The sequence below is a fragment of the Morus notabilis genome, unplaced genomic scaffold (genome assembly GCF_000414095.1).
Source record: "Morus notabilis unplaced genomic scaffold, ASM41409v2 Scaffold570, whole genome shotgun sequence".
Classification (NCBI taxonomy): domain Eukaryota; kingdom Viridiplantae; phylum Streptophyta; class Magnoliopsida; order Rosales; family Moraceae; genus Morus; species Morus notabilis.
The window spans coordinates 27,666-47,760 of record NW_010358717.1 but is presented as its reverse complement, the minus strand read 5'-3'; the positions used below and the strand labels follow the sequence as shown (position 1 = coordinate 47,760).

General features: G+C 33.9%; 3 protein-coding genes across 5 annotated transcripts in view; all 3 read right to left on the bottom strand.

The window, feature by feature from the left end:
- LOC21403048 (small ribosomal subunit protein S13, mitochondrial) overlaps positions 1–555 on the bottom strand; it is a 1,363-nt gene extending 808 nt beyond the window's left edge. The window contains exons 1-2 of one of the 2 annotated variants that reach the window (XM_024162359.1): positions 399–555; positions 5–221 (exon numbers count right to left, since the gene is read on the bottom strand). In XM_024162359.1, coding sequence (XP_024018127.1) covers positions 5–221; positions 399–470 — 289 coding nt within the window. In that variant the 5' untranslated portion in view covers positions 471–555. The remainder of the gene's footprint in view (positions 1–4; positions 222–398) is intronic. The other variant, XM_024162360.1, reaches the window with a different exon arrangement.
- Positions 556–7,228: 6,673 nt separating this feature from the next.
- LOC21403047 (UDP-glycosyltransferase 74E2) lies at positions 7,229–11,886 on the bottom strand. 2 transcript variants are annotated; one of them, XM_024162344.1, is made up of 3 exons: positions 11,715–11,886; positions 9,889–10,580; positions 7,229–8,207 (listed from the first exon to the last, which is right to left on the bottom strand). In XM_024162344.1, the coding sequence occupies exons 2-3, from the start codon at positions 10,519–10,521 to the stop codon at positions 7,479–7,481; spliced, it is 1,362 nt and encodes a 453-aa protein (XP_024018112.1). In that variant the 5' UTR covers positions 10,522–10,580; positions 11,715–11,886; the 3' UTR covers positions 7,229–7,478. The 2 variants fall into 2 exon arrangements, with proteins under 2 accessions (XP_024018112.1, XP_010091337.1); XM_010093035.2 differs by having other exon boundaries at positions 9,889–10,576.
- Positions 11,887–15,229: 3,343 nt separating this feature from the next.
- Positions 15,230–15,846, bottom strand: LOC21403046 (probable calcium-binding protein CML29). The gene has a single exon (XM_010093034.2). It carries the CDS (start codon positions 15,790–15,792, stop codon positions 15,295–15,297), a length of 498 nt encoding a protein of 165 aa, XP_010091336.1. The 5' UTR covers positions 15,793–15,846; the 3' UTR covers positions 15,230–15,294.
- Positions 15,847–20,095: the final 4,249 nt, after the last annotated feature.

The window sequence follows — 20,095 nt, the reverse complement described above, 5'->3', positions numbered from 1 at the left end:
CTTCCGATGGCGTACTTGGAGAGCTCTTCGCCGAGAACGTAGACCTCTCTTTTGGTCAAGTCCTTGACGTGCTTGTTTACCAGGCTGAGATCGGAGAGAATCTGGCGAGCTCGAGCTCTCCCGATTCCATGGATGTACTGAAGCGCGCACTCGAGGCGCTTATCGTCCGGAATCTCCATTCCCGCTTTCACGAACATGCCTTGCGTTCGCTGGCATCGAATCTGCAACTCATGGAGTAAAAATGAAATTCAGACGAGTATGAAAATCGAAAACCCCTGTTTGGATGCCTAGAAAATGTACGAAAATTGAAAAATACATACGCTTTTCATTTTTATTGAGATTTTTCAGAAAACTGATTTTTTTCAAAAATGGGGTTTTTTTTGTTATTGAAAACTCACCGATAAAGATTGATGAATTTGAAGGCGAACATTGGAGATGATTGTTGTAGCCGAAGCTCGTAAGCCCAACATCGTGACGATCAAAATCTGATTCTGGGGATTGATTGTTGTGCTCTCTGCCTTTTACCAGTGTCAGAGCTATGAGCAATTTTCATGCTTGTTTGTCCAGGTTTCCTTGTGTAAGCAGTTTCTGTTCAACTCCTAAATGGGCTTTCTGGCAGAGCCCTAGAATTTCCTATTGGGCCCCCTTGTAAGTCCACTATCTTTTGTACTTGAAATGGTGGTAAATAGGTCAGTTATTTTTAGATCTATCCATCATTAAAAATTAATGGTCCATTTGAATTTTAGGGCATGTTTGGTAACTTTTTAAAATAATTTTATTTTTGATATAAAAATAAAAATAAGATTAGTATTAAAATTATTTTGAGACCGATTTTAAAATTATGTTTAGTTAAATTTTTAAGATATTTGAGTATAATAAAAAAGTGAAATCATATTTGATTATAATTATTAATTAATATATTATAACATTATTAATAAGTATTAGAAAATAAAAATAGGAAAAAAATAACTTTCAACCGTTTTTTAATTTCTTCACAAAAACTATTCTCATTGTTTTTTATTTTCATTTTCGTTTTCAAATATTTGCTAAACAAACACGATTTGCAGATCGTTTTCGTTTTCATGATTCCAAAAATGTGCAAAAATGTTTTTAAAAACAAACAAAAATTAATTCCAAATGCACCCTTAAAGTTTTTATTTTCCAATTTTACCCTTATCGTCCTCTCTCTCTCTCTCTCTCTCTTCTCTCTCCTTTCTCTTTCTCCTTTTGTTGGGGAGATCATGGACCGCCATCGGAAAAGTTCGGTGCTGTCAGAGGGCTATTGCCGTTAGAGATGGAGGCAATATCTGCTCGACAGTCGTTCCCTTTGTGCTTTTGAGGAGTTATCTGTAGAGAGAGAGATAAATACCCTTTATTCTTGATAAATACCATTTTGTTAGTGTAATTATTTAACTAAAAAGGTTATGAATCAAGAGTAAATAGTAAAAATCATGACCTGTGAACTTTTAAAGAGTATTTGTCAAGCTTATTCTATTTTATTGGACGAGTCCTTTGAGCTGGAAGTAGTAATAATGAAAGAAGGATGTATGGCAAGCAACGACATTCCCACAATAACCATGCATTTGTTTATCTTTAACAATGCCATCATTTGATCACTTTGTGAAAAACCCAAAAACAATATAATTATTTGAATGAAAGGAGAGAGGGGACTTATTATTTGTGAGAGTAAGCCTATAACTCAACCCACACATTTGACACGGGGGCTGAATTGTCTCAACGAAAATCCGATAACGTCTTAGTAATCTATACTAATAACTTAACCCACACATTTGGTATTGTATATGAGTTTGTCACAGGAATTGCATTTCTTGGAATACCAAATTGTTCCATTTTCTTTTACTTTTTTAAGTTTTTCTTTACTACTAAAGACACAAGGTTCATGTATTTGAGGTGGTTGTTTCCTATTATTGATATTTCCCATTCCAAGTTCAAAAGATTCATATATTAGGGCTTCGTTCATTTAACAGATTCGAGTTTTTAGTTCTAGATTTCTACAGTAAAAAGCTCTCAGAAAATATCACATCTACATTTTTCTGCTACAGAAAAGTTCTTACAAAATATCACATCTTAACTTGAATTGAAAACTCGAATTCACGAAGTAAACGAGACCTAAATTGCAATTCCAACTGGAACAACAACAAACATCCGCGCGCATATACCTCTTGGTGGAAAAGTAATAAAAGTTAGGGTGAGATTTATTGACTCACATAATTCTAAAAGGATTCAATTTACTTTTTATACACCTCCATTATTTTAAGATTATCTTTAACTATTAAACTCATCAGTTCATTATTCCAAGAATTTATTTTTTTAGGAAATTTTATTTTTCTTTTTACACCTACTATTTTATTTTAATTTGTTATTCAGATAATTACCATTTATTTATCTCTGTATATATATTTTGAAGTTTTGGACATAAAGTCTTTTTTCATATATATATATATATAAAGAAAATTTACTATCACATTTTTATATAAAGAAAATTAAGATCCACGATTACTATCCAAAGGAAATCAAGTTGTTGATCTTGTCTGCCAAGTTTCTCCCAAAAAATAATAATAACACTTTCTCCGTCATAAGGGGCAGGTAAATGCATGACAAATAAAATTTTGGTATAAAACACATTTTGGGTTTTATTTAATATCCTATTATGAGCTTACATATTTAAGTGACAATTATATTATGGGCAACCTAATTTAATAGGGCCGAGATCTAATACTAATTAAATTACTGGATTCTAATTTGACTTAGTATATAAAGTCACCTTATTAGGTTGTGGTCCCCAAGTCAAATCATACATACAATTTGCTCTCATCCTCTTTCCCCACTCAAGAGAGAGAATTTTGAGCACTAAAGAATAAATTTGACTATAGAGGACTCCATCCCTCTCAATTTCATCATATACTTTTCCTTATCTATTATTCTTAATTCACTATGAAATTCATGTATCAAACAGTGAACGTAAATAATGACATAAAAAGTGATGAAACAAGTGTTGCAAACTTTTTTTTTTCCTTCATGTGTGGTTTCTGATTTATTTTAACAGTGAATTCACATCTATTTCTGTGGTTAAAATATAGAGTTCGAATTCCCATTCTAAGTTGAAAAATTTCATATACTGGCTTGCAATTCTAACCATCCCTCAAAACAAAAAAAAAAACAAAAAAAAAACACAAACAAACAAACATGTATACATATCTCTTGGTGAGGAGTATAAGAAAAGCTTGTAAAGAAAGCTTTTCAACAAAATCTGGAAAGAGAAAATTAATCCAAAGATTGAGAAGTAAAACTGATTCTCATTAATCTTGAAATCTGTTACAACCATCTATTTATACATAACTTAATACAAGTAAACTAAGCTCAGCTAATGAGGAGGTTACACGTGTAATTCCTAACTACTCTAATGAGAACTAATACACTTCTTAACAGTCCCCCTCAAACTTAAAGTAGCTAAATCTTCTACTTTAAGTTTGCTGCGTATGAGACCAAAAGACGAGCTAGAAACAGCCTTTGTGAAGACATCCGCCAATTGATCAATTGATGGAACATGTTGAACTTCTATCTATTTTCTCATGACCTTTTCACGAACAAAGTACAGGTCGAGTTCTATATGCTTCGTCCGAGCATGTAAAACTGGGTTTGCTGTTAGATGAACCGTGCTAAGATTGTCACACCAGATCACTGGTGTCTTTGTTGTTGTCTTCTGAAAACTGAGTTCAGACAAGAGAGATTGCAACCAGGTCATTTCTGCTACCACACTTGCTAGGCTCCGGTATTCAGCCTCTGTGGATGACCGCGATACCGTATGCTGTTTCTTCGACTGCCAGGACACTATGCATTTCTTGGAATACCAAATTGTTCCATTTTCTTTTACTTTTTTAAGTTTTTCTTTACTACTAAAGACACAAGGTTCATGTATTTGAGGTGGTTGTTTCCTATTATTGATATTTCCCATTCCAAGTTCAAAAGATTCATATATTAGGGCTTCGTTCATTTAACAGATTCGAGTTTTTAGTTCTAGATTTCTACAGTAAAAAGCTCTCAGAAAATATCACATCTACATTTTTCTGCTACAGAAAAGTTCTTACAAAATATCACATCTTAACTTGAATTGAAAACTCGAATTCACGAAGTAAACGAGACCTAAATTGCAATTCCAACTGGAACAACAACAAACATCCGCGCGCATATACCTCTTGGTGGAAAAGTAATAAAAGTTAGGGTGAGATTTATTGACTCACATAATTCTAAAAGGATTCAATTTACTTTTTATACACCTCCATTATTTTAAGATTATCTTTAACTATTAAACTCATCAGTTCATTATTCCAAGAATTTATTTTTTTAGGAAATTTTATTTTTCTTTTTACACCTACTATTTTATTTTAATTTGTTATTCAGATAATTACCATTTATTTATCTCTGTATATATATTTTGAAGTTTTGGACATAAAGTCTTTTTTCATATATATATATATATAAAGAAAATTTACTATCACATTTTTATATAAAGAAAATTAAGATCCACGATTACTATCCAAAGGAAATCAAGTTGTTGATCTTGTCTGCCAAGTTTCTCCCAAAAAATAATAATAACACTTTCTCCGTCATAAGGGGCAGGTAAATGCATGACAAATAAAATTTTGGTATAAAACACATTTTGGGTTTTATTTAATATCCTATTATGAGCTTACATATTTAAGTGACAATTATATTATGGGCAACCTAATTTAATAGGGCCGAGATCTAATACTAATTAAATTACTGGATTCTAATTTGACTTAGTATATAAAGTCACCTTATTAGGTTGTGGTCCCCAAGTCAAATCATACATACAATTTGCTCTCATCCTCTTTCCCCACTCAAGAGAGAGAATTTTGAGCACTAAAGAATAAATTTGACTATAGAGGACTCCATCCCTCTCAATTTCATCATATACTTTTCCTTATCTATTATTCTTAATTCACTATGAAATTCATGTATCAAACAGTGAACGTAAATAATGACATAAAAAGTGATGAAACAAGTGTTGCAAACTTTTTTTTTTCCTTCATGTGTGGTTTCTGATTTATTTTAACAGTGAATTCACATCTATTTCTGTGGTTAAAATATAGAGTTCGAATTCCCATTCTAAGTTGAAAAATTTCATATACTGGCTTGCAATTCTAACCATCCCTCAAAACAAAACAAAAAACAAAAAAAAAACACAAACAAACAAACATGTATACATATCTCTTGGTGAGGAGTATAAGAAAAGCTTGTAAAGAAAGCTTTTCAACAAAATCTGGAAAGAGAAAATTAATCCAAAGATTGAGAAGTAAAACTGATTCTCATTAATCTTGAAATCTGTTACAACCATCTATTTATACATAACTTAATACAAGTAAACTAAGCTCAGCTAATGAGGAGGTTACACGTGTAATTCCTAACTACTCTAATGAGAACTAATACACTTCTTAACAGTCCCCCTCAAACTTAAAGTAGCTAAATCTTCTACTTTAAGTTTGCTGCGTATGAGACCAAAAGACGAGCTAGAAACAGCCTTTGTGAAGACATCCGCCAATTGATCAATTGATGGAACATGTTGAACTTCTATCTATTTTCTCATGACCTTTTCACGAACAAAGTACAGGTCGAGTTCTATATGCTTCGTCCGAGCATGTAAAACTGGGTTTGCTGTTAGATGAACCGTGCTAAGATTGTCACACCAGATCACTGGTGTCTTTGTTGTTGTCTTCTGAAAACTGAGTTCAGACAAGAGAGATTGCAACCAGGTCATTTCTGCTACCACACTTGCTAGGCTCCGGTATTCAGCCTCTGTGGATGACCGCGATACCGTATGCTGTTTCTTCGACTGCCAGGACACTAGATTTGAGCCAAGGAAGACGCAAAACCCTGAGGTTGAACGTCTGTCATCAGTGTCTGATGCCCAGTCAGCATCACAGAAACCAACCAGACTCAGATTTTCTACAGGACACTCCCTCAAATGAAGACCATAGTCAATCGTCCCAGCTAGATATCTTAAGATTCATTTTACTGCTTTCCAGTGGGCTTCTAATGGAGTTTGCATGAATTGACAAACTTTATTACCCTGAGGTTGGATTTTGTTGTTGTTCCAAGATTGGCCTCGACCAAAGCCAAAACGTCCCCTACCTCTATTGTTTGAAGGACCAAAATTACGGCCAAATGAATGACCATAATGACCAGTGGAATTATAGCACTAGGAGCACCATAACCTCCTTGAGGAAAATAGCCGGGATCAGGATTAAAACCACCAAATCGATGATTCGAACCAGGTTTACCACCAATCATTACCAGATTGGCAGAAGAGAGACTGGAAGAGCTAGAATTACTAGTCCCATCACTCAACTTAATAGCTTTCTCAATTCGTGCTTCCTGGGCTAAAATTAGGGATTCTATCTCCTTGACAGAATAATCAGCGAAGATTGAATTTACACTGATTTCCAAGATATCATACTCATAAGGCAAACCATTAAAAATTGCATCTATATGATCTTTAATAGAAATCTCATGGCCAATTAGGGCAAGCATGTCAACAAAATGCCTAACACGAAGAAGATACTCGTTTGCAGTTAAAGAATCTTTGCGAGTATTTTGTAATTGAGTCTTAAACTGAGACTTTTTTGCTCGAATTTGGGAAGCAAAGTATACCTCAGTTGTATGTCAAACCTGTGCTGCAGTTTCGCAATTCACCATACGAGCAAGAATCGAATCGGACATTGAAGCAAGCATCCATGACACAAACAACTGATCTTGTTGTTCCCACTCCAGAAACGCTGGATTAATCACTCGAAGAAGCTCATCCTCCGGAGAAAGAAACCTCGGAGGAGATCTCACAGACATAGAGAGAAAATCATGAAGACGGTGACCACGAACGGTGGCAAGAACTTGTCTCCGCCATACCAGAAAGTTATTATGATCCAATTTAGACGAGATTGAATGAGCAAAAGTAATTGGAGCAAACCGAGTAGAAGAAGAAGCTGATCCGGAAGTATCCATGGCAATCGCCGAGAAGAAGAAATTCAGTCACTGGTGTGGCTCTGATACCATATAAGAAAAGCTTGTAAAGAAAGCTTTTCAACAGAATCTGGAAAGAGAAAATTAATCCAAAGATTGAGAAGTAAAACTGATTCTCATTAATCTTGAAATCTGTTACAACCATCTATTTATACATAACTTAATACAAGTAAACTAAGCTCAGCTAATGAGGAGGTTACACGTGTAATTCCTAACTACTCTAATGAGAACTAATACACTTCTTAACAAGGAGTAATAAACGTTGTGATATAATCAGACAATGCATTTATTCGGTTAACTAAAGCCAAAAACAATTCGGATCACCATTGTAAAACATACAACTCACACTAAATACAATTTACCGAGGGCCATTTGTGTTCTGTTTGGTAATTCAAAAGCGAGTGTTGTTGAGGCCTAAATCAATATGGTTTGCAAAGAAGTTCAGCTACAAATTCCTCAATGTTGTTGTTAGAGCTTCCTCCTTCATCCACTGCCTCCTTAGCCAATTCTCTCCACCTAATAGAATTCTCTTTAATACCTTTCCCTCTCTCTCCTTGCAGGACTTCCCTTATACAAAGCTCTATTTCTTCTCTTGGGACAATCCCACTTGGATCAACCCTTACCCTTAGGCCTACACGCCACACATCGGCAACAAACTTGGCGTTGGTCGTTTGGTCCGTCCATTGCGGCATCGCCACCATTGGAACTCCCAAACTAAGTGCTTCAAGAGTTGAGTTCCACCCACAATGAGTCACAAAGCAACCGGTGGACCTGTGAGATAAAACTCCTAGCTGAGGACACCAATTCACAACAAGACCCTTTTCAGATGTCTCCTCTACAAACTTGCTAGGAAGCTTTCCCACCTCCGATTCCCTTGCCACCCACAAGAAGTTGCAGTTGCTTCTCTTTAGTCCCTCTGCTAGTTCCTCCATCTGCTCGTTTCCGAGGTTGGCTATGCTTCCGAAAGATAAGTAAACAACTGAATCTACTTCCTTTGAGTCAAGCCACTTGATGCAAGCATCGGCATTGGGATTGAAGAGGCCGAAGCCATAATCCTTGTCTTCCTCTAACCTCTTGTCCAAGTACATTGAAGGAATGGTTGGGCCTATTGTCTTGATTCGCCATAGAGTTCTCATCCAGCTAACCACCTGATTGAAATTCAACTTGTATTAACACACTAAAAGCGTAATCACTAAACAAAGACATCGATTACCGTATAACTTATGCATAAATTATGAGGGAAAAAAAAAGAAAGACCTGCTTTATCAATATGCAACAAATTTTTTCCTCTTTTCGGGGAAATAAAAACTCCTCGTTAATGAAAAGCATTTCTTTTCTCCCAGCATCCTCCTTTGCGCTAGAGGAAACAAAGAGCTAGTAGATTTCCACATGTATCTTGCTAAAGTTCATGAGATAATATTATTTCAAAGGCTTGCTGCTAAAATAGAAGAAAGGGGATTGTCACTAAGAGGAAGCAGGGGTGAGTGAGTTACAATTGTTCTACGCTCATAAGTAACTGGATTTGATTCATGCCTTCTGATTAAGTGCCTGTAATATGATAAACTAATAAACTTACACAAATACCCCCGGTCTCATGACCTCAGGTGTTAATCCAAGATAACAAACCAATGAACCGCAAGTTTGACAAACCCAAAGTCAATCCAAGCAGCCTCCTCTCCACTAGGCCACGTGCTTGGCACGTGCCAAGATATGTTTTAAGATGGTCAATAGAAACTTCAAAGTACATTTTGACTGAAATTATCCCACTAGAATGGGAGAGCTCAGTACTGATGCAATATCAGGTCACTATGAGCAAGATAGACAAAGCAATGTTTTCTAAAAAGTGAACCATGTTCAACAAAAGCCAAAAACCTGAATCGTTTCCCCCTTTTTGTCTTTTTTTTTTTTTGGGAAAATTCTAGGAATTATAGGTGAGCAAATCAGTCCAAAAGTTCTGAATCTGAATCTTTCTAACAATGGGAAATTATACTATAGACTCATGCGACATCGATCACTGTAGTTAAAAACCAAATTAATTTGTACGAGAGTTTTCATGCCAATTTCATATTTCTAAACGTTATAAAACTGCCCCTATGATATAGCAAAGAGGATAAAGATTATATTACATGCTACCAGATAGGTTCTTGAGAGCCAAGCTTAAATGCTCCACCCAAACAAGTGGAAGTCCAAAGGGCCACTCTTCCAACTCTTTGCAAATTCAAAACATAGTTCCTTTTTAATTTTTTTTTCTCCCCAGATCTTTTTGCAGCTTTGTTGGAGATTCAATCTAGGTAGCATTTTAAAGAAACTGAAAAGATGATTTAATTGCCCTAGTAAATATAGAAAGATGAAGCTTATCTTAAAACTTTAAGGCTTACGCTTTGTTAACGACTTAGTTCAATATTTTTAAAACGAGAAAATATGCTCCTTGCTTTTTTTATTTTTTATTGTAGGAAAAAGAAATGCTCTTCGCTGATGACTCGAAAAAAATTGAAAATATGCATAAGCAAATTCAAGCGGCTTTTTGGCAGCATATTGGTACCAGTTACAAACCCTCTCAAAAGAGAAAAAAATTGAGACAAAAATTTTTGCCCCCTAAAAAGTAAACAGATTAGTTATTTTGTAATGTGTACCTGAGTAATTTGAACAAGAAAACTGATTAGTAGAGACAAAAAGTTGAACAACTGTACCTATAAGCACAATATATGCGTAGAAAAGAAACCAGTTGCGTCCCTGGTTTCTTTGAAACACATATGCTGCATTCATACTAGATTCTCAATTGCACCAAGTTTAACGGTATGCAAATGTGATGGAAAGTTTGGGGAGTACCTCTTTTTCCAAATTGTCAAAACTGCTGAAGAAGATCCAGTCGGCTTTAGTCAAGTTTGAAAACCGACTAATGACTAATTTCAGAAATGATGGGTAGGACCCCGGATCATAAATAAAAGAGGGCAGGTCATGTGCCTTTAGTGATGGCAACCCGGCTAAAGAAACTTGAGGCTCTTTCAAGGGAACTCTCAGCAAGTCTTGATGGAGGTAGTAGTAAATACATGCCACGGCACAAGAATGAGTGAAAAACGAGGCCCCAGATAGACCATGCCGTTTGGCCAAGTCTAGGATCCATGGCATGGCTGAATCATACACTAGACAACTGACGGGGAATCCATTGGTTTCTTGCTTCACAATGAGCTCAGGCAATCTCTTTGATGCAATGTTTTGGAACCACTCAACCATGTTTTCTATTTTGTCACTCTCTTCAAGCCCGTTGCAAATTGGCTCAAACCTTATTAAACCGGCTTGATTATGCGTTGCCTCATTGTTAGAAAAGGCGGTGACTAATGTGACTTTCAATCCTTTGGATGCAAGGCGCTTGGAGAATTGGAGCATTGGGTTTATGTGGCCTTGGATAGGAAGAGGAATGACTAATATGTGGGTAGTTTTATGGACTCTTTCTCTCTCCATTTTCTCCACACAGCTATCCCTCTCTCTGTCTGAGTAATGTTGTAGTGGTTAAGACCTACCTTCCAAGGCAAAAAATAAGCTCTCCCATAGTTTCTTATTTTTTTTTTTAAATAAAAAAAAATGACGGGCAAGTTACGAATAATCCAGCCAAAAGTAATAGGAATTAGACCTAAGACAATTCCAAATAGAAAAACTTCAATCATTTCAATTTCTTTGAAAGGTTAAAAGGAGAGGTAATATCTATCCTTAAATATTAATCGGTATTACCCATGAATCTCAATGACCAAGAACTGAAAATTTGAGAAAATTGACACGGTAAGAAACTATAGAATATATAAACTACCACAGAAGAATTTTTTTTATGAATTGTTGAGTCAATTAATTTCAAATAAGTCGTATCTTGTTCAGACCGATAAATAGAGCTAAGCCCAAGAAAGAGTAGTTTCTGTCTCCTTAAGAAATATAAAGATTGTTTTCTGTTGACAATTCTGATATATGGCCATGAGTTGAATTCACCAAAGAGAAAAAACAAATAAGATGTTAGACTAGAACATATATATTGTGCCATGATGTATATGGAACTTATGGCTTAACAGAACAAATCTGCATATGGGTAGAAAAATGAAATGGCGAAATGATATTATTAGCATAAAAACTATACAATAGAAGTACTGGTTTCAATAGTAATAAAAAACCCCAGTAAAAAAAAAAATGGTCCAAAATTCGACAAATTTGAACTTTTTGACATAAAAGTAATGCCCTAATCAGAAAATAAAATTGGTGGATTTTAACATGCTCCACAGAACCCTCTCTCTATGTACACACACAAAAACTCAGCTGGGTCTGATCTCTATAGATTTATTTGGAGCTCTAGCTCACTGATTTTACAAATTATGGTCACACGCGAGTTTCTCAATCCCACTATAGCTTTTTTTTTTTCCCAAAAATGGGCATCAGTTCAAACATTCTAAATCCAGAAGTAAAAGCGAGAATTGAAAGGGAAAAAAAGACCCATAAACATATTATGAGTTTCCAGCAATATTATAAGTAAGAACTGAATCAATTAAGAATAATCGTAATCCGCAAACATGCCCATCAAAATTAAAAAAAAAAAAACTGAAAATTGAATGCGTAATCAGATAGATTTCTTAATTTATTCTCAGCACCAAGAAGCAGAGAAGAATGAAGGTTACCTGTGAAGGTCAGAACAGCGCCTAGCTGATGAGAAGTAGGCTAAATGGTAAGACAAATAATAGGCCAGATTATACAAAGAATGTTTCACAAACTAGGCTACATATTCATTGTCTGGTCAATGATGACGTCCTAGTCAATCAATTGTGAGTTCGCGGGTGTAAACCACATATTTTTATATGAAAAAAAACGCTCACAGAAATGAGAGGTCATACACTCCCAAATTCCCATTTGCATCATGCATGACGGATCAAGATTTTTTTTTTTTTTTTCAGAGTAAAACCAAAATTTTAAATTAAAATTAAAATCCAATTTTTTTTATTACAGTTTTTTCTCCCGCATAAAATTTATTTTTAAAATCAAAGAAAAATATAAGTTTACATATAAGTATATTTGATTTTTTTTTTTCCTTTTTGTGTATTCATTATCTTAAGTTTGCAATATGCATACTTAAAAAAACAAAATTTGAGGTATATAACTGAAAATTGGTAAAAGAAATTCTACATCATGTATTGCAATTTAGAAAATTCACGGGTGGTAGATGGTAACAAATATAGTAAAAGATATTTTTGAGAGGACAAAACTACAGGCGGCCGCCAGGGTCAATGTAGCTTGACTCTTGCCCCCATGTTAAGAATTGTGCTCCTTAATTGAGCAATAAAATCGTAAAAGAAAAAAAAAGAATGAATAAACAAGAACGTGTGAGATTTATCATAATTCACTCTTAATTTAAGTGGTATGTCTACTTTCAATCGCTATAGAACTTTATTATGATAAAAAAAGAAGTTTATAAGAGCAAATCATATGCCTCTTAATTCTTTTTGTTGTCTCTGACTCAACGAAAAATTCATAATTTACATAGAGACTTATTGATAATAATTAAGCTCCGCAATTTAGCGTTTCAGTTTACATTTCTCTAATTATTTTCCATCATATTGTTAGTTAGTACAACGAGACATAAGTGGCATGGACCACCGAGTGTGTTTAATTATTGTGTTCGACTCTATAGACTATTTTAAATTTGAGTATTGAATCTCTCTTTGAAGGTTTTAAATGTGAAAGATTTACTTCTGTTAGTCTAATACGCTCTAATGTGTCTTTATCGATAATATAATTAGTGTGTCGAAAGTAATGCTCTCCTCATCGAAGGGTTAGAGCTTTTTACGAGATTCCTCCCCATGTTCTATGAATAAACAAGAACGTGTGAGATTTATCATAATTCACTCTTAATTTAATTTAAGAGGTATGTCTACTTTCAATTGCTATAGAACTTTATTATGATAAAAAAAGAAGTTTATAAGAGCAAATCATATACCTCTTAATTCTTTTTGTTGTCTCTGACTCAACGAAAAATTCATAATTTACATAGAGACTTATTGATAATAATTAAGCTCCGCAATTTAGCGTTTCAGTTTACATTTCTCTAATTATTTTCCATCATATTGTTAGTTAGTACAACGAGACATAAGTGGCATGGACCACCGAGTGTGTTTAATTATTGTGTTCGACTCTATAGACTATTTTAAATTTGAGTATTGAATCTCTCTTTGAAGGTTTTAAATGTGAAAGATTTACTTCTGTTAGTCTAATACGCTCTAATGTGTCTTTATCGATAATATAGTTAGTGTGTCGAAAGTAATGCGCTCCTCATCGAAGGGTTAGAGCTTTTTACGAGATTCCTCCCCATGTTCGAACAACGCCTTTAATAACGCTCAAGAGGTACACCAATGAACTGCCCTCTTCCCGAGTTTTTTCACAAGGGAAAAACATAGGGCTTGTTTGGTTCAACAACTCAAACTGTTGATATTTAAACCCTTTTTGTTAAAACTGTAGAATCTGAATTGTGGTAATTCAAACTGTAATCCGAACTGTTGTTTAAATATGCAAATAAATTGTAATTTGAATTGGAAATAAAATCCGAACTGTGTTTGGATAAAGTGTTAAAAACTGTCATTAGAGTTTTGTAACAAATCTTATAAAACCTCATTATAAATGACATTAAAAAATATGTAATATGGGTGATAATTTGTTCATCTCTTCATTATGAACACGTTAAAAAAATCATCTCAATCGAAATTAAAATAAAAAAAATTATGACATTTTTAATATTGAAATTAAAGAGAAAGAAAAAGTAGAATATGAAACTGTTGGACTATTGATAACAATTAAAATTGTTAGAATTTAGGGGGAGGGTGAATTTTAAAATTAACAGTTTGAGTTGTCTTTGAACCATTGTTAATGGTTTGAATTGTTCTTAAATTTTCCTCTGTCAAACACCAATTTGAATACTGAACTAAAGATTGAATTCTAAACAACAGTTTAAGTTATTATTGAAACACATAGGGACATAGTTAGTGGCTCATCTCTGTTGTAAATGCCACTTTAGCACTCACAGAAAGTTAAAAAAAAAATCAAGAGAAAAATTACCAATAAAGTTACTTATGTGTGTGAATTCTCTCTCTCCGGTTTATATATGTATTTGGCTATTTGCTTTCTCTTAAAGTATGGCGGTCGGAAGCGTTTTTTTTATTTTTTTTCTTTTGTGGCGGAGCCGAAGTCTGGTAATTAATATAGATCCTTCAGTATTTGAATGAAAGATTTATAAAGTTTTGCTCTTTTTTCCCCCCTTTGTAATAATAGGAATTGGTTTTGGTATTTGGTTTCATTGCATGGTATATATGCTTTGCCTAAGCTATGAATTATATGATCGCTTGCCAAGGAGTTAATAAACTGAAATATAAAGTATTACACCAGTGATACACTTCCTACAGAAAACCTACCTAATTACGTCTACACTGACACGAAAAAATTAACACGAATAATAGAAAAGGCCAAGGCATTAAATCCAACAAAGAATAAAAGAATTTAGAATCCTATGGGGCCTCTCCACTACTTGTGTAAAGTAAAGTCGGCTGCCATCTTATGCAGATGAAAAACAGGGTTTGATATCTTGACCATATTTGCATAATTCCAAAGCTAAATGATCTGAAAAGCTGTCAATTTCTAGCTCTCGATCTATCGGAAGTTTTCATCAGTTGTAAAGATATTGTTTGAAAAATCATTTGTAATAATTGGTGTGTCTTTTATCGGTATAAGGGATACATTTTTTTCCTTAAGTGCCATTCAAATTTATTGGTGGAACTTGTCATTCTTTGATCATTTGCGTAAACTGTCTCTTTCTATGACTTCACTATTGAATGAAAATCCCTTTTTTCAAAAAAAAAAAAAAAAAAAAAATATTAAGCTACACCCATGCATAAAGTCGACGGATATGTTCATTTTAGTTGGAAAAAAGAAAGAAAAAAAAAAACACTAGGTTCCGTCCCATTTTGATCAATCAGTTACAGTGGATATAGGAAGTATACCATGTATGCACTAATACAAGAAGATTATTAATATTGTTAAATATTCTGTATTTTATCTTTTTTTTTTTCCAATTGATAATGAACAATTAAACCTGTTCATATATACAGCACTTGCACACATATATTTTATTGATGAAAGCCCAAATATATATATATATATATATATATAGCTATATAGCTTGGATCTCAACGTAGACACACGTATATATTTATCTACTTAAAGAAGAGAACTAACAATAAGATTGAAATCATCTAAGCTAACAAATCCATCCCCATCCATATCCATGGAAGCAATGATGTTTTGACAATCTTCCAACTTCAATTCTATCCCTAAACTCCCCAAAACCTGAAACAACTCTTCCCCACTCACCATCTCGAAAGTCCCATCATTAATATTATTATTATTATTATTATTGAGAACTTCAGAAGCGTTCATGAGGTAGTTTCCGAGCCCTCCGAGATCGAGATTCTTGGTGTTCATCTCCAGAAACTCCTCCACGCTCAACAGCCCGTCCTTGTTCTTGTCTCCTTCCAACATCATGGCTTTCACTTCCTGCTCGGTCGGGTTGTAGCCGAGCGATCCCATGATTCCGCCGAGCTCTTCGGCGGTGATGGCACCGTCATTGTCGGAGTCGAAGGCCCTGAAGGCCTCCACTAGGCCCAGGACGTGGCTCAGCGCCTCTGTATTGGCTGAGATGGAGCTTAATTGAGCCATGTTTTGGTTATGAGTAGTTTTGGTAGCTAGCTAGGGTTTGGTTTATTCTTCTTTCTGGTGTGTAATTTCCTTTGTTATAGTGCATGCTGAAGTTTGCTATAAATAGAAAAATAAGTGATCGTGTCACAATGTAGCATTTTATTGGCCTATTTGGTGTGAACGAAAAAAAGTAGGGAATGCCAAAAAAAAAGGATAAGATAAGGTGGATTCTTATGCTTGTAAATTAGTCATGTCTTTCTTTTATCCTTTTTTTTTTTTTTTTTTTTTTTTTGGTGGGGTGGGGTAAGATTCTACTAGGTGAATGGGACTAGTGTTTGGATCAGTTGGCATTTGATTCTCTAATCTTTGACATATCATATTGAAGCCAGTTGTTCTCCAAATGCAGAATTGATAATCTTAGTTCCAATGTGTACCTCAACAATATTGGAATCAATTTGAGAGATGTTGGAGTACCCAAATATATCCATTTTTGCCCACATCCACATATACTCTTCCTACCGCCCACTCTATTTGTCTAAGATTTGGTGTTTTTGAATGCATTCTTCTAAGATTTGTCTCTTTATTTTTTTTATTAATATTGTTCTTTGACTAAGGTTATTAATAAAAGTAAAGGATAAAAATCTAAAACTCATTCATTTTAAAATTTATTTGTCTCTTTTTCTCTATTATAATTGGTCGAACAATATAGTGATAAGCTAATGATCACCAATAATGACCGATATATATAGTTATAGATATATTAAGAGAAAATGAGACAAATATTTCTCAAAATGCACGAGTCTTGAATTTTTTCTTTTTACACTTGATTAATACCATTTAGTCAAAAAATTATATTAGTAAAAGAGTATTAATTAAGAGTAAAGATTAAAAATCTTAAAAAAAATACATTTAAAGGGTGGGTTCACTAATTTTAAGGAAATTGGGCTGAGTGGCCCTTCTTTCACTCACCACAAAATTTGTGTCCTTTGTTTAAGCATCGTGGTAGGGATATCTAACGTGGTGAGACCAACATGGGAACCGGAAAATTGGAAAAGGCGCAATTTGTGCTTTAGATTTCTGGGTGACTCTAAAGTCACTGTAATTATACATAGCCCAGTTGAGCTCAAAAGGGAGAAGGGAAAAGATCCCCGCTTCCTTACACGCAAATTCACCTGCCCTAAGTTTTCTTAGAGGACGTTTGGTTTATGTATTCAGAATAATGATTCAGAATCATTCTCGTTTTACGTGTATTTTTTGTGAGAGAAAACACTGTAGAGAACCATAAATCATGATTCAGAATTAGAGACGAATATAGGAAACAAAGGTCCCCTAATTTAGGTAGATCGCCGGCGTTTTCAATCTTTTTTTTTTTTTTTTTAGTTTTTCAATTTTGTCCCCATCTTCTTCCTACCGCCCACTCTCTCCTCTGTCTCTCTCAATCTCTCTCAATCCACTCCATCTCTTGCAGACCTCTTCTATCGACCTCCCTATCTCTCTCTCTCTCTCTCTCTCTCTCTCTCTCTCTTTCTTCTATTTTCTGATTTTCGTTCTTCTATTTTAATTCCAGAATATGGAACAATTGAAAAGTTTTTTTTTCTAGATGAGTTTTGTATTATGACAACCCAGCTTCAATCATTTTTGGAGAGTGAGTGAGAGAGAGAGAGAGAAGAAGAAAACGCAGAGATAAGGGTGGCTGCTAGGGTTTGGTAGGCTAGATGTAAGGATGTTTTTGTCATGACAGGTTATAAATTTATTTTATCGGCCATTTGCGAACGTTTGGTTGATGGATTCAAAATCACGATTCAAAATTATTTTCAATTTACGTGTGTTTTTTGTGAGAGAAAATACTATAACGAACCACGAACTATGATTCGAACCATGACACGAATCCTTATAGCTTTTTGGTAAATTGCGCCCCATCATCGGCCATATATATGCTGTTATCCCCTAATTTTACATTAATAATATACCCAGAATCATAGACATTGTCAAATGGGTTGGGCCATGTCGTCTGCCTTGTAGACTGGTTTGGCCCAAACTCCATCTATTAATATAAAAGAGTGAATTTGAGGATTATTATGTTTGGAGAATTGGCATTATAGATATATATCATTTCTGTGCAAAACTTTAACTTAATTCACACATAAAAATGGTATTAGTGAAAAATTAGACTTCAAAAGTAATACTCATCCTAATTTACACTTTATACAAGGTCAGAAATGAGAAAATTCCACCACTTCTTGCAGTAACTTAACTGTGCTATCTCATTTATAATCTCTCACGTGTTAGCCCAGCACGTCGAAATGCCTCATAGAAAGTATATTAAAAAAAAAAAAGTTGTAGGGATGAAAATAAATTTTTTTGGAAATTCAATATCTCATTTATAATCTCTCACGTGTTAGCCCAGCACGTCGAAATGCCTCGTAGAAAGTATATTAAAAAAAAAAAAAAGTTGTAGGGATGAAAATAAAGTTTTTTGGAAATTCACGTATTAGTTAAGTAATTATATCAATCAAAAGTGTATTAATGAAGAATAAGGGATAAAAACTACACTCTAGTCAAATAATTCAGCACTTTTCTCTATAGTTTTCCTTGGGCTAGAATTCAACAGGCCTCTTTCTATCTCAACCAAGCCGATAGAAGGTTGTGCCCCAACTGGGTTCTACACAAGAAAGCCCGGAACGAACCCATATTTAATGTAATTTTTATTCGTCTCCTTATTCACTTGTATCACTTTTATCTGTGAACAAGTCTTAAATCCCTTTCATTTTATCAAATTGTATTTAGAATTTGAGTTTTGTTATAATAAAAAGCTCTAAAAAATAGTAATATTTAACTTTTTTTGCTACAGTAAAAAGCTCACATAAAGTCATATCTCAACTCAAATTAAAAACTCGAATCAGCGAACTAAACGGGCACTTAATACACTTTCCAAAATAACTACTTCTTGGTCATTGTTTTTTATGAAACAAAAAAGTTCTGTCTTCATATTTCATTTTATTTTGTCTTGAAAATTCGAGGGTAGAATTCAGGACCTAATTAATATAATAGAGCTATTTTCTCTAGTTTGTTTAAATATTCAATAGAGTCCACAAGTACTACAAGCATATTATAGCTCAGAAATATTATCAAACATCATGATTTGTTTTTGCTTAGCAAGTCTTTTTTTTTTTTTTTTTTTTAGGAGCTCGCAAGTCTTTTCATCTAAGACGTTAACATTGTACTTAGCCTTACAACTTATTAACTGTAAGAAAATATTTGGTAGAGATTCACGCAACCTCAAAACTTTTAAGGAGCTCCTTCTTTTGCCTGTCTTTTTCCCATATATCCATAAAATTCCACTCCCTTTCAAAACATAATGGTCTTTTTCCTATATATCCATAAAATTCCACTCCCTTTCGAAACTTAATTATTATTGGATGGATTATGCATATATAGATATATTTGAGATAGACACTCCTTTTAAACATGATTTTGTGGAGTTGATGAATTACCAAATCGTAAAATCGTAGGTCCCAATCTGTTTATGGCCTATAGATTTTCTTGACGCTTGAACTGATATAACAAATAAGTTTCATTAATGATAACTAGCCAACAAAACCACAAATTTCAACTAACCATTTCAGATACATATACATACATATATATGACAAAGGACAAGCGATATGGTCCAACATATAAATTGAAGTTTGCTGGTTTTTCAGTATCAGCTGGTGCTGTAGAAAGGAGAAGAAAACGAGGGATCTCATAAATATTTCATGATGATAACAAGGTGGTAGTTGTGTGTTGTTTGCGAAAGTTGCTAGTTATCAAAAATTCATCTTCCGGCCGTATATAACACCACTCACGTTATGCTCATTAAAAAAATAATAATAAATCAAATCAAATCAAATCAGAAACTCATTTCCGGTATTCTAAAGGATGTATAATTTGGTTAATTTATTAACTAAAAGAAAAATCTGTGATAGAGTAGATGTAAATAATAAGTTACAGATGATAATAAATAGTACTTTTAGGCCACTAAAGCTCTATGTATATGCTTAAAATTAATAGATAGATACACAATATACAATGTATATAAAACCAATAGGCGTTTCTTCGTCACAAGTCGTATAATTTCTTCAAGCTTTATTATATATCTAAACAATTCCAAAGCAGGAAGAATATAATTATTATTACTATTATTATTAGTAGCATTATTTGCTACGGAAAGTAGGACGAAAATAGCCTATGACTAATAAGTAAGTTTTTATCTCTCAAAATTAGGGAACTAGAAAACGCACCCATCAAGCATTAATATCTGCATGCATTCATATATATATAT